Below are 15,548 nucleotides of genomic sequence, written 5' to 3'. Positions count from 1 at the left end.
CCTCTGCTAGAGTTCGGGTCAATGGCAAGGACTCTCAACTCTTTCACATTAGCAACGGTACACGCCAGGGGTGTCCCTTCTCACCACTAATTTTTGCTATGACAATCGAACCTCTGGCGTGTATGGTTAGGGCCAACCCCGATATCAAAGGCATCTATGTTGGTGAGGAGGAATTCAAATTGTCATTATTCGCAGATGATGTTCTCTTAACTATCTCCTCTCCCAATATATCTATCCCTAATCTATTTAAAACCCTCTCATTATACTCTCACTACTCGGGATATCGTATTAATTACTCCAAATCGGAAGCCCTCCCACTGCACCTTGATGAGAATACCAGATCTCTCCTAGCTGCTAACTTTAACTTTTCTTGGCGCTCCAAGAAAATTAAGTACCTTGGCGTGTATATCACAAACTCCTACGACTCTCTATACTCTGAAAACTTCACTGCCCTTTTTAAATGTATAGAGTCTGACCTTAGAGCTTGGGACAAACAGATTATAGCCTGGTTTGGACGGATAGTCTCAATTAAAATGAACATCCTTCCGAGGATCTTATATCTGATCCAAACAATCCCCGTGAGCATCCCCGCTGAGGCCTTATGTCGAATGCAGAAACTCTTCGTAAAATTTATATGGTCTGGTAAGCCCCCTAGAATCAGGACCTCCACTCTGATACGTGACCCGTTGGCGGGAGGTAGAGGATTGCCGGATATCCGTAAATACTACCATGCAACTCACTTGAGTCAGGCTCTTGCATGGTTCTCCCCTGCCCCCCGCCTGCCTTGGATTCGAATCGAGCTTCTAGCGGCCGGGGTCTCTTCTTTGGTTTCCCTCCTTTCGCCGACCAAGCTACTACGGTCATTGCAAACCTGTGTCCCTTCGACAAAACTCACTTGCGCCTTGTGGTTTTTCTGCATTCGGCATTATGGCCTGTCCACTTTTCCATCTCCTATCACGTCCATCTGGGATAATAGGGATTTCCCCCCAGGCTCCACCTTGCGATCTCATTCGTGGCTTCATCTGAACCCACGTCCGGGACTCGTATTTGATTTTATAGAAGGATCCTCATGGCGTTCCCTACAATCTCTATGTGACAGATATGATATCTCCCAACCCGTATTTTATGAATATTTACAGCCCCGCTCTTTTTTAAGCTCCCTCCCCAAATCCCAGGTTATTCGCCAACTCACCCCCTTGGAGCGTCTCTGTATTTACTCTCCTATGCGGCAGGGTATTATTTCTATACTCTACGGCTTATTACGTTCCCTGAAGGCAGCAAGCATCCTCCCCCATGAGCGCAAGTGGGAGAAGGACCTAGGCCCTCCACCTGATGAAGATTCATGGGAAACCATTAGACAAAAAGTAGCCCAATCCTCAATATCCTCTCTTGTGAAGGAAAATTCTTATAAAGTCTACACTAGATGGTATCGGGTCCCTGCAACAATGCATAAGATCTTTCCCGGGTCCTCCCCATTGTGTTGGCGTGAGTGTGGCCAGATTGGAGATTTTAAACACATTTGGTGGTCATGCCCCAAAATGCACACGTTCTGGTCTCAGGTGGAGGCTCTCTTAGGCTCTGTCTTCTGTTCACGGATAACTCTGGGCCCCTGGTCAGCCTTGCTGGGCCTACCCTTACCCAACCTAGATAGCCATGCGAATAGCCTAGTTCTCCAAATCTTACATGCGGCTCGATGTGTGGTAGCTAAAAATTGGAAAAACACCAATACCCACCCTAGGAGCATGCTAATAGCAAAAATTTGGCATATCTCCACGATGGAGAAAATCACAGCCTCCTTACATGACAGATCAGACAAATATAGGAGGATATGGGAACCATGGTTCACCTATACTACGCCCCCCGCTACCGGGGTTTGATGGGATGTGCCACATTGTGATACAGTTCTCTACGCCACACAGGTTCCAATAAACATAAAAGGTGTTACACAGGCCCCGGTTGTACAGATGGTATGGTTTGTAGCTGGGAGGTACTACCCCCCCCCATGTCACGTATTCATCTAGTTCGCTTCTCTGACGTACCACCACTCTCCCATCCCCCCCCCTCCCCTTCCTCTCTTTCCCCCACTCTTTCTTTCTCTCTTCTTCTCAGAATCTTTCTTACTATTCTTCTTTTTGTTTGGTGTTTAAACATAAAAAATTTTGGTCGAGATATACATATATTTGGTATTGATGTAATACTCCCTTGTTTATGTAATATTTGGTTGTTCCCTATGGGATAACTTGTATGTGATTAAGCATTGACTTGGAGCTGTCATCTCCTGTTTGTTTTGTATTTGCATACTCGACTTCTCTCTAATAAAAATATTAAATAAAAAAAAATAAAAAAAACCTGGGGGCTAACAGACGTGTGTCTAAAACGACAGTTCAGCCCGTCTAGCTGCTGTCCGTGCTGCACACGGCGGTTACTCTGGCTATTAGCTGGTGGTCATAATAATGTGATTTGACCGTGTAGTTTAATGGTAAGTTTTGGAGCAGAGTTCCGGCTGGAGGGGGTAATGCTGAAGTGTGTGCAACGGCAAGCGACAAGACTTTTTATTTCACGCACGTTACTTGGCTTATAACATAAATTGCGCATTTTGCAGTATATAGTGAGAAGACAATCAGAGTGGAAAGTCGGTTAAATCTAAATTGGTTTAGTATGTGTGTAAAATTGCTTTCAAGTTGAAGTTTTCCTTGGCTGAATGAAGCGTTACTTCTGTACGTACACCTGGTAAACAAATTCTTTTTTCCCAGACACCTGCAGAATCTAAACTAGGTCCCCTTCTTCTCCGCCGCCTCCCAGAGCAGACCTCCTACGTCTTCTCAGTGGAAGCCCCCCACTGCTACATACTGAGCTGCACACTTGTAATACACATAATTAGGGAATTCGATGGAAAATGAAGCAGATCATTGCGGGCTGGTGTTACATGATGCGAGAAGTCTAAAAATTGTACTGGCGGACGACGGTTTGGGGAATACAACATAATGCTTGCTTCTGGGTAGAAGTACAGCTCATTATGCTGCAGAAATCAGACCACAACCACAGCTGAAATGTATCACAGAGCTTTTCAGAACAGGGACTATACAGCTTACAGCAGGTTGTAAGCTTATGAGATCAGGGTTATTGGAATTGTGTTGATCTGTAGCTGTTATTAACTCATGATTGTAAAGGGTTCTGTGTTATGTTTTTGGATCATAAAAGGCCATAAGATGGCCAAGAGGGCCAGCTGTTGCTCAAGTACATGTTTAAAGCTACAAACGGTTTCTACCTTCTTGTTCATCTTTTTACATGTATTCTTTTAATAAAGTGCAGTATACTCTGTAAGGAGTAGTTTGTGATGCTTAACGTTTTTATGCTATATGAAATTTTATTAGCAAAATAGTCCTTCTGGACTCCTGTAAGGGACCAATGATGCCGGCCCACTCTCCTGTGACCCTTCTCCCTGGTCTTCTGAGCTTGTTTAGTAAAGCCCAGTTTTCGGGGATCACTGCTCATGCGTTGGTCTGCTGCATGCTTATAGCAGAGCAGGGGCCCCTGGAGAGCAGGCTGTCAGTCTCTTTAGCTGCTGTGCCGCTTGGGTTCTTTGACACGATCATGGTCAGAGAATTTGGTCATGCCAAATTTCAAGCAACCTTGTCTGATCACATAGTGGCGGCCTCTGTATTATTCGTACCTCTACCGTTCAGATGAGGTCACAGGTAAACAACGGAAAATCGTGCATGGACGAGTTTCATATGTGACTGGGCTGATTACGCTACTCAACTATACAAAGACAAGTCCTGGATCAATAATCACGATGCTATATGATATATCGCGATCGGATCGCCGAGTGTGTATGCCTGATATGTCTACGAATGATGTAGTTTACAGACATATCAGATTGGCCCGGCAGCACAGCTATTGTGGATATATCTGTGCATCTGCATGTGTGTACGGGTGACCCGCCGACCGCCTGGCTGCAGTGACCGTCAACACTGGCAACACAGCCCCTCAAACCTTACTTGATCCTTATTTCTTGGTAAGGATAAATCCTTATGTCTATCCCATGCATGTTTAAATTCCTCTACTGACTTAGCCTCTACCACCTCTGCTAGGAGGCTATTCCACTTCTCCACTACCCTCTGTGCAATAAGTTTTCCTCAAATTTCCCCTGAACCTTCCCCCTTCCAGTCTCAGTGCATGTCCCCGTGTTCCAATACTTCTCTTCATTTGGAGAATGTTTCCCTCCTGGACCTTGTTAAAACCGTTGATATATGTGAAAGTTTCTATCATGTCCCCCCTTTCCCTTCTCTGCTCCAAACTATACTTATTGAGATTTGTAGTCTTTCTGGGTATGTTTTGTGATGTAGGCCATGCACCATTTTAGTTGCCCTTCTTTGTACAGTCTCTAATGTATTTATATCCTTCTGAAGAGGTGAGAGGGTGAGAGATTGCACTTATAAGTAAAAATGTCAGTAAAAATAGAATATCCATTTTTTATTATTTGTTACTGAAAAAACGTGTTCCTTGTAAAGCACAGAGCAATCCCTCTTATTCTGTATTCTTGTTTTATTACTTTTTTGTTGCCAAATGTGAAGTGCAACAGAATATGCTGTTGTTATATAATTAACTGTTAATAACATAACTAATTCTCTGGTCTTAAGAAGTTAATAATTATTGGAGTATTTAAAATACATTCTTGCTACCCCTTTGCCACGAAAAACCCAGGTAACTGACCACGGGTTTCAAGCCACGTCACAGTGGCTTGAAACCCAGTTCATACCGCAGGCTGGACCTGGGTTAGTAGTGGATCTTCCCTCTGGCGGCGTTTGGAGATGACATCATCTGCAACCAGGCATTGCTGCAGGTAACATGGAAGGGGATGCAGCAGTATTTTACACTGAAGGCAACCGATGAAGACATTTAACCTTACAATAAAAAGGCACACAAAAAGTCACTTAGCCTTTCATGACGTGCCTTATGGATCGGTAACAATTACATATATAAACAGAACTTGATTACCAGGAACTGTCCCTGCTGAGAGAGAGCAATTGTATTTTGTCTGCCTTGGCTCTTGGAGAAGACCCCTGTGGTGTTTTACAATAGCTGGCTATTTACAGACACAGCGGGGGGCTGCCCTTGCGACACAGGACGACGTGCTATAATCTTGGTAGCGCTTGTTCAGATGATCCACTTTCTAAAATGTTTAGATGGAACAAGATTGGAGCAAAGTGCTCTGAAAATGGCGTGGGTAACGGGATAAGTGGTTCCAGGGGTCACACGTCTGCTGTACATATGAGCTACAGTGTTGAGCTTGGGTCAGGCTGAATCACCAGAAAATCGTGCATCCACCCCTATCCCCAATTTACACTGACCAGAAGAGACATGGAAGTAGCAGATCCCTGATCGATATGCCAACAGTACATACAGAGCGGGAAGCAAGGAAAGACCTTATCTGACAGAGCCCTTACATGTCAACTTTATTACAGAAACCAATTGTATTCTAAAAACATTACAGAGGAGAGGATGCTAAGGAACCAATATGGTGTGATTGTCATGTTCTGAGAATGTATTTCTTTGGCAACAGACAGGGCCGCCAAGAGCTGAACGGGGCCTAGGCACTAGGAGCATGGCCAAATCAGGGAGAGAGCAGACCCCCTCAGCAGCTGACCCAGGCCCCTCCGACATGCCGAGCCTGGGTAATCTGTAGCCCCCAACCACCTGCACCCTATTGGTGCCCCTGATGGACTAATTAGGGACCGTAAAACAGAATCCAGGGCCTGGTGCAGAGATGCTGGCAGCCGCATCTCTGAGTTTATGCAAATGGCCTACAGACTCCTTCCCTTATGTACATTCGTGCGGCTGAATGTGGAAAGCTGAGACGCCCACTTTTAGCGCCTGTGCACGCTGTAATACAGATGGGTGAGTCCTTATATGTCCCCATCGGTCACTCCATTGAAACTTGCAGTAGCCATATAGCAGGTGGTTTCTCTGTCTGACCACAGCCTATTATACCCGTGGCTGTGCAAGCAGCGGGTTTGCCTTGACACAACCATAACAAGCACACTGAACAGACGACTATTGCATGTGCTGAGCCACCGCCCAGGAACATCCATCACTTTCCTGCCACCGTCTGACCCAAACACAACAGCACCCGTGAGCGTTCTGTGTAACACATGTGCCATAGGGGCTTGCACAACTAGTTGCAAACAATCGCTCAACTACGTGAGCAGTAGCATAGCCTGCGGCTCTGAATCAGGCCACCAGTCTCCGGTAAAAGACCAGTCGTCCGATGCTGGGGGGACCAGACGTGACGTGGAAGGACATCTGTGTCAGATGCCACATACCTGACCGAATAAGGGACAGGTTACCCCAATTTTCTGGTTTTAATATTTTTTTGCTCATTGTTTGAATAGTAAACTTTTGCTATATTATGGGTCTATTCATTATGCTGAAAACCCCATTAGTGCATGTGGTGATGGGGGTGGATCACTGGTCAACCAGTATTAGGTCGACAAGCAATAGGTCAACATGTAAAAGTTTGAACCTTAAAAAGGCCGACAGGTACATTAGGGATCAGTACGAAATCCCGCCGGATGGGATCCCGGCGGTCGGAATCCCGACACCGGAATCCCGACCGGCACAATCCCGACAGGGGGCGAGCGCAACGCAGCCCCTTGCGGGTTCGCTGCGCTTGCTACGCTCGGCACATTAATTTATTCTCCCTCGATGGGTGTCGTGAACACCCACAGATGGAGAATATGTCGGGATTGTGCTGGTCGGGATTCTGACCGCCGGGATCTTGACCGCATCCCGTACATTATGGAGGTCGGGATCCCAGCATCGGTATTCTGACCACAGGGATCCCGTAACCAACACTGGGGCAGATGTATTAACCTGGAGAAGGCTTAAGGAAGTGATAAACCAGTGATATGTGCAAGGTGATACACGCACCAGCCAATCAGCTCCAATATGTAAATTAACAGTTAGGATCTGATTGGCTGGTGCCTTTATCACCTTCCACATATCACTGGTTTATCACTTCCTTATGCCTTCTCCAGGTTAATACATCTGCCCCACTATTTTTAGTTATGTAAGTTGTGGCATACCGGCTTCTAAGTGGCCCTGTGATCGCTCTGCTACAGTGGAGATATACTAGATAGAGTCACTATGTTTGCCTTATCATACTGAGAAACTGTCTACTATATATAGGTGGTGTTTGGACGGGATCAGTATGAAGAACCGGCGTCCGGGATCCCGTCCGTCAGTATACCGACGGTGGGATCCCAGCCACCGGTATGCCAGCAGCGGGGTGAGCGCTCGCCACAGGTTATATTCTCCCTCTATGGGTGTTGTGGTGGAAACCCATAGGAGAAAGGCCTGTAGCATCGGGATTCCGGCTACGGTATTTCACCGCTAGTCAGGATTCTGGTGTCGGCAATGTGACGTCTGGGATCCTGACGACCGGTATTGTAACTGCTTCCTGTTTGGACCTACCTCACCTAAACAAAGATAATTGGAACGAATCCTGGACGCATCTCGTCACACGATAAACTTATCCCGATTTGTTTCCTCAACTTCTGTGAATTTACATGGACCAAATGCCGTAAGATTTGTATTTGAAATGAGGGGTCTCTTGTTTTTGGCGTGACCAGTCATCACACAGCTCTGTGCCAAAATCTCCATCCTCTTTGCAGAAGATTTGGGTACTGATTTACGAACCATGTTTATATATTAATACTTTCCTGGAATGATTTGGTGCTTGTGAAAAGAACCTTCCTTCTGGCTATTGCGTTATTATGCATCGGGCGCGGTACGAGTGTTGTTTGAGCAATTTCTACCTTTCTGTTAATTTGCTGTAAGTAAAAGCACACACACTTTTTTATACAAAATGTTTATTGCTAACTCATTTAGATATATCTGAATGCTGATATTGATACACCAATTGCTTAATTTTTATTTTATTTTTTAAATGTAGGTACTGACGTCATATTATTTTTCAATCAAAACACTGTGTAATATGTCGGCACTATAAAAAAACAAAAACATCTAAACGATTTTCCATATGAGAATGTTCATGATTAGCTGAGGGCAGAAAACAACATTACCCAGCATAAATAAATTAGAACACGTTGGAGTCGGTTGCGGCAAATGAATGGAGCACAGAAGCAGCGGCTATCTGTTCCCGTGTTCCTAATTGCCTGGAACATGCCCTATTTATCCTGCCCCCTCCAGCTTATCTGCTGTAGCAGCACTGTTCCTTATCTTGCAGACAAATGGCCTGCCCATAGAACTCAAACAGCGAAAGCATATATCTCTCTGCCACGCGTGTCTCTCGGTGTCTTTTCTCCAGCCTTTAGTCATCAGCTCAGCCTCCTTACATTATTTAAGACGTGTCTTCCTGGCAATGCCCCTTGGTCGTTTTCACAGGTATTAATCAGGTTCTTTGGTGCATTTATCACTAGACACAATAAATCTGGCCTAATCAATAGCTCTCTTCTTTACAGATACAGAAAACATCAGGAGAAACACTTTGGGGAAGTAAAAAAAAAACCCCTAAACATTACAAGAGACGGGTCACCTCTTAATCCAGCGATTTAATGTGTCCTCATTTTCTGGGATCAAAGTAATTGTAGAGGAAACCAATATTATCCAATTACGTTCAAAGGAGTCTCACGATTCCTAGGAAGCAATGTTCCCAGAATCCCCAGCTGGACAAATCCAGTCAGCAGCGAGAGAAGCCCCTAATTAAAAGACACAGGTTTAGAGTTAGGGGTGTTAGGTTTAGGCACTAAAGGGGGAGGATTAGGGTTAGGCATCACCAGGGGGTGGTTAGGGTTACGCACTAAGGGGAGGGGTTTAGGGTTGCGCACTAAGGGGGGGAGGTTAGGGGGTAAGGGACGTCATATTTACCTTACCCCTGTTGGGATTTAAAGATCGGGATGTCAGCGTTGGTAGTGTGACCGCCGGTCACACATACCAAACCCGTGTAAACGCCCACATGTGGCTTTAATTTAGCATGCCTCTAACACTGCAAAGCCTGGCGGCCCCCAATGTTCTGGAGGTGCTTCCCCTCACACAGTGCCCTGCTGCACCCCCGTGAGTCCTGGCCCCTGGATAAAAGACGCTTCCTCTAGGAGGTACACCGCTGGGAGCTTGCGAATAGGAACAGTTCTGCCCCCGTGTCTTTGTGAGGCTGATAGGCATACTGGCATGAAACGACACAATAAAACCACAGTTCACCAAAATACGGGATGTTCCCAAAACTTGTATTGTTGCTGGCTAATTACCAATGCAAGGCATCATATTTACTCCTCATTGGGTTACCGTTCTTATGTCCTGATTGATTTAATGATTTTATATCAGGCTTTCTGTCTCTTCATTACTTCATTAGACCTGATGCCCAGGAAGACATCTCAGGCGCTAATGAAGTATCCCAAGAACGAGGCTGTCATTTATCTATAATGAAAATGCAATCCAAACTGAAGTCTGCAATGAGAGGCGGACGGGAGAGATTAATCTACAAGCAGCATCTCCTCCTCCTCTGACTGCTGAACAATGAGGAGCGGATTCATCCTCGGAGTCACCTCTAAGAACGCCCTGGACAGACACTTTGGTTCAGTACGTTCCGAATGGCGGGCTGCGCAGTCTGTCTCTTGGGATCTGTCAGTGTCATCAGAAGTGTGCCTTAGGGGGATGTCAGGGATGGTAACTGCTGCTTGCACCTTCTCCTCTGTGCTCCCCGCCGCTTGTAAGGGAACAGATGGCTGTGTGGGGGAAGAATCTGCTTCTGCAGCTGTGTTAGGGTGGGTCTGCCTGTTATCCATAACCTGTATGAGAGGTGTGGTGGTCTCGCCTGGGAGCTGCTCCAGGGAGTCCTGGATTTCCTCGCTGCTGCTGCTGGTCTCATCCTCATCTGACGAAGTGTCTTCTGTCTCTGTTGAGGCATAGCTGCTGGAGGTTTCAGATGTAGCGCGTGCTGCGGGCTGTCTGGGAACGCTGTCTGACACCTGCAGTAGTTTTTCTTCCTCTTGAACTAAATTGGCAGCTTCCTCCAGCTCCTCTAGATCAAAGCCCAGATCTGCCTTAGCGATGGATGCCGCTTGTATGCAGTCTGATAGGGCGGACAATTTCTTAGATCTAATAGGAAAATACAATGAGAAATATTATATTATTGAACCATGGAAAAGCTGGACAGCTGCAAAACAAGATGATGAGAGCTTGTTGCTTGTATTTACCATAGTAGCAGCAAGGCATGCTTGGACTTGTGGTTCTACAACAGTTGGACGACTACAGGTATCTACTATTGCAATAGAGATTTCTTTGCATCAACAAATAAGAGATGTAATATCAAGCACTGGCAGCCTATGGGTTGCCACCTGTTTTAGAACAACAAATCCCAGCATGCCTTGCCAGTTTAAGTACAGTACAGTCTGTAAAGCTAGGCTTAACTTACTATCACTTTAAACCGGAACGCTCATGGATTACTCAGGTTCTGTGGCTGGCTGACTCCAATTCACCTGGTTTAGGTGGTCATTCCGAGTTGATCGCACGTAGCAACTTTTTGCTGCTGGTGCGATCAACTTGACGCCGCCAATGGGGGAGTGTATTTAGCATAGCAGGGCTGCGATCGCTTGTGCAGCGCTGCTATGCTAAAAAAAAAGTTTCCTGCAAAACAAGACTAGCCCTGCAGCTACTTACACAGTGTGACGGATCCAACGATGAAGGTCCCGGCTGTGACGTCAGCTACTTACACAGTGTGACGGATCCAACGATGAAGGTCCCGGCTGTGACGTCAGACTTCCGCCCTCCAAACGCCTGTGTTCGCCTTACCACGCACGGGAAACTGTGAGTAGACGCCCGGATCCTCCTTCCCGCTGTCAATCTTCTTGCAATCACGTCTGCGATCGCTTTCATCGGTCCTGGCGTCGTTGCCCGGCGATGGCCGCCACTAGGCAATGACGCGCAGCCGCCGTTCCGACCCGTTCGCACCGCAGCGAAGAACCGCTGCGTGCGAACGGGTCGGAATGACCCCCTTAACCAGCCACAGAACCTGTGCAATCCATGAGCTCCCGGTTTAAAGGAATGGCATGGTAAGTCTATTTAAAGCGGGCAAAATAACTATTTGGCAATAAAATAAATGTTTATAGCAACATTAGGGAACACTACAACTCCCAGCCTGCTATGAAGCCAAATATAATTCTACAATAGCAAAGAAAGACACAGACTGCAGACTGTATGGTCAACTATAACACACTTCCGCTTAATGTAACAGAAAAGCCAATCAGCAGGTGTATAATATTGTACTGCTTGGGATTATCAGATTCTATACGGTATTAATTAACATTTTTCTTTCTCCTTAACCTGGCGACCTGTAGGTGAATTTGGAGACAACGTCTATAAATAGCAAGAGGCACACAAGGAGCTGGGTGTGTATAGTAATTAGGAGGCGCACCCCAACTTGTTACTAATTAACCATGGACCCCGCCTCCTACCTTTATTCTCACTAGAGATTGTCCCTCAGTATGTACACAAGGACATTTCCTGCATCAGCAAACTGCCTGCTGGGCTCATCTCTAGGGCTTAGTTCACAGCATTGTGTGTCAAGGTTTTTGTATTCATATACATGAAATGTAAAAGGTTTGAACATGGCAGCTATGGAGGAGCTGAAGATCATTTCAGTGATCTACTGATATTGTGTGTACACTCGAGCAACACGTTGTGTCCTGGTACCCTTCTATGCTTTTCAACAAAGCCTTTATAGCTATGCAAAGTTGTTGATTTCCCCCCAAACCTCAGTAATAATAGGATTTTAATACCTACCGGTAAATCCTTTTCTCTTAGTCCGTAGAGGATGCTGGGGATGCATCAAGAACCATGGGGTATAGACAGGATCCGCAGGAGACATGGGCACTTTAAGACTTTAAATGGGTGTGAACTGGCTCCTCCCTCTATGCCCCTCCTCCAGACTCCAGTTATAGGAACTGTGCCCAGGGAGACGGACATTTGGAGGAAAAGGATTTATTTAATTTAATTTTAAAACTAAGGTGAGATATATACCAGCTCACACCTCAAACGCGCCGTATAACATGGCATTCAGCAACAACGCATGCAACGGCATATGACTAACATCAGTCATAGACTGACTGAACTCAACACAACATGTGTATAAGCATTACAAATAACTGCAGATACAGCCCGCACTGGGACGGGCGCCCAGCATCCTGTACAGACTAAGAGAAAAGGATTTACCGGTAGGTATTAAAATCCTATTTTCTCATACGTCCTAGAGCAGTGGTTCTCAAACTCGGTCCTCAGGACCCCACACAGTGCATGTTTTGCAGGTTACCCAGCAAGTGCACAGGTGTATTAATTACTCACTGACACGTTTTAAAAGTTCCACAGGTGAAGCTAATTATACCACTTGCGATTCTGTGAGGAGACCTGCAAAACATGCACCGTGTGGGGTCCTGAGGACCGAGTTTGAGAACTTGTGTCCTAGAGGATGCTGGGGATGCTTCAAGAACCATGGGGTTTATACCAAAGCTCTAGAACGGGCGGGAGTGTGCAGATGACTCTGCAGCACCGATTGACCAAACAAGAGGTCCTCCTCAGCCAGGGTATCAAACTTGTAAAACTTCGCAAAGGTGTTTGAACTCGACCAAGTAGCAGCTCAGCACAGCTGTAATGCCGAGACCCCTCGGTAAGCCGCCCAGGAAGAGCCCACCTTTCTGGTAGAATGGGCTTTCACCGATTTCGGTAACGGCAATCCTGCCGTAGAATGAGCCTGCTGAATCATACTACAGACCCAGCGCGCAATAGTCTGCTTTGAAGCAGAAGCCCCAATTTTGTTGGGAGCCCACAGGACAAACAGAGCCTCCGATTTTCAAAGCTCTGACCACATCGAGAGACTTCGATTCCGCCAAGGCGTCAGTAGCCACTGGCACCACAATAGGTTGGTTTACGTGAAATGATGAAACCACTTTTGTCAGAAATTGCTGACGAGTTTTCAACTCCGCTCTATCAGCATGGAAGATCAAATAAGGGCTCTTGTGAGACAAGGCCGCCAACTCAGATACCTGCCTTGCGGATGCCAAGGCCAACAACATGACTACTTTCCAAGTAAGGAACTTTAACTCAACCTTACGTAAAGGTTCAAACCAATGAGATTGCAGGAACTGCAATACCACATTAAGATCCCACGGTGCCACAGGAGGCACAAATGGAGGTTGGATGTGCAGCACGCCTTTCACGAAGGTCTGAACTTCTGGAAGGGAGGCCAATTCTTTCTGAAAGAAGATTGATAAGGCCGAAATTTGTACTTTAATAGAGCCTAACTTTAGGCCCGCATCCACACCTGCTTGCAAAAAATGGAGTAAACACCCCAGCTGAAATTCTTCCGTAGGAGCCTTCTTGGATTCATACCAAGACGCATATTTCCTCCAAATACGGTGGTAATGCTTTGCCGTTACTTCTTTCCTAGCCTGGATAAGTGTGGGAATGACTTCACGGTGAATACCCTTTCGGGCTAGGATTTGGCGTTCAACCGCCATGCCGTCAAACGCAGCGACGGTAATTCTTGATACACGCACGGCCCTTGTTGTAACAGGTCCTCCCGTAGCGGAAGAGGCCAGGGATCTTCTATAAGCAACTCCTGAAGATCTGGATACCAGGCCCTCCTTGGCCAGTCTAGAACAATGAGTATCGCCTGAACCCTTGTTCTTCTTATAATCTTTATCACCTTTGGAATGAGTGCAAGTAGAGGGAACACATAGACCGACGGAAACACACACGGTGTCACTATGGCGTCCACCGCTATTGCTTGAGGGTCCCTCGACCTGGAACAATATCTCTGAAGTTTCTTGTTGAGGTGGGACGCCATCATGTCTATTTGAGGAACTCCCCAACGATTTGTCACTTCTGCAAAGACCTCTTGATGAAGACCCCACTCTCCTGGATGGAGATCGTGTCTGCTGAGGAAGTCTGCTTCCCAGTTGTCCACGCCTGGAATGAAGACTGCTGACAGAGCGCTTGCATGTCTCTCCGCCCAGCGAAGAACTTTTGTGGCCTCGGCCATCGCCGCTCTGCTCCTTGTTCCGCCCTGGCGGTTTATGTATGCCACTGCTGTTATGTTGTCTGACTGAATCAAGACGGGCAGACCGCGAAGATGTTCCGCTTGCAAAATGCCATTGTAAATGGCCCTTAATTCCAGAATGATTATGTGCAGACAAGCTTCCTGGCTTGACCATTTTCCCCGAAAATTTCTCCCCTGTGACAGCTCCCCAGCCTCGGAGACTTGCATCTGTGGTTACCAGGATCCAATCCCGAACCTGCGGCCCTCCAGAAGGTGAGAACTGTGCAGTCACCACAGGAGGGAGATCCTGGCCCTGGAAGATAGGATTATTTTCCGGTGCATGTCCAGGTGAGACCCGGACCACTTGTCCAACAGGTCCCACTGAAACACCCTGGCATGGATCCTGCCATACTGAATGGCCTCGTAGGCCGCCACCATCTTCCCCAGCAACTGAGTGCATTGAAGAATCTACACTCTTGCCGGTTTCAGAATCTGTTTTACCATGTTCTGTATTTCCAGAGCCTTTTCCACTGGAAGAAAAATTCTCTGCATTTCTGTATCCAGAATCATACCCAGGAATGACAGCCGTGTCGTCGGAACCAACTGTGATTTTGGAAAGTTTAGGAGCCAACGATTGTTGCAGAATCGTCAGCGATAGCGCAACATTTTTCATCAATTGCGCCTTGGATCTCGCCTTTATGAGATCGTCCAAGTACGGGATAATTGTAATTCCCTGCTTGCGCAGGAGAACCATCATTTCCGCCATAACCTTGGTGAAAATCCTTGGAGCCGTGCGTGGACAGACCAAACGGCAACGTCTGAAATTGGTAATGACAATCCTGAACAGCACACCTCAGGTATGCCTGATGTGGAGGTTATAGTAGGCATGTAAGTAGGCATCCTTTATGTCAACCGACACCATAAAATTCCCCTCCTCCAGACTGGAGATCACTGCTCGGAGAGATTCCATCTTGAATTTGAATTTTTTCAGAAAGAAATTGAGGGATTTTAGGTTCAGAATCGGTCTGACTGAGCCGTCCGGCTTCGGGACCACGAACAGACTCAAATAAAAACCCTCCCCCCGTTGTGACGGGAGTATCGTGACAATGACCTGATTTTGACACAGCTTTAGTATTGCCGCGCATACTACCTCCCTTTCTAGATGAGAAGCTAGCAAGGCCGATTTGAAAAATCGGTGAGGGGGCACGTCTTGAAACTCTAATTTGTACCCTTGGGTTACTATTTCCAATATCCAAGGATCCAGGTCCGAGTGCACCCAGAGCTGACTGAAGAGTTTGAGACGTGCCCCCACCGGTGCGGACTCCCGCAGAGGAGCCCCAGCGTCATGCAGTGGATTTGGTAGAAGCCGGAGAGGACTTCTGCTCTTGGGAACTTGCCACAGCCTGGGACCTCTTTCCCCTTCCTCTTGCAGCAAGGAAGGAGGACCCTCGTCCTTTTTTGAATTTATTGGGCCGAAAGGACTGCATCTGATAGT

At 46.6% G+C, this 15,548-nt stretch overlaps 1 protein-coding gene across 2 annotated transcripts in view; it reads right to left on the bottom strand.

Annotated features, from left to right (window-relative positions):
• Positions 1 to 7,865: 7,865 nt before the first annotated feature.
• SHQ1 (SHQ1, H/ACA ribonucleoprotein assembly factor) overlaps positions 7,866 to 15,548 on the bottom strand; it is a 216,751-nt gene continuing 209,068 nt past the window's right edge. For both annotated transcript variants that reach the window (XM_063941032.1, XM_063941031.1), the window contains exon 12: positions 7,866 to 10,119. In XM_063941032.1, the coding sequence (XP_063797102.1) occupies positions 9,495 to 10,119 (625 nt within the window). In that variant the 3' untranslated portion in view covers positions 7,866 to 9,494. The remainder of the gene's footprint in view (positions 10,120 to 15,548) is intronic.

Source organism: Pseudophryne corroboree, chromosome 9 (assembly GCF_028390025.1).
Source record: "Pseudophryne corroboree isolate aPseCor3 chromosome 9, aPseCor3.hap2, whole genome shotgun sequence".
Lineage (NCBI taxonomy): Eukaryota > Metazoa > Chordata > Amphibia > Anura > Myobatrachidae > Pseudophryne > Pseudophryne corroboree.
Note: the sequence above shows the minus strand (reverse complement) of the source record. Positions and strands in the feature narration are given on the sequence as shown.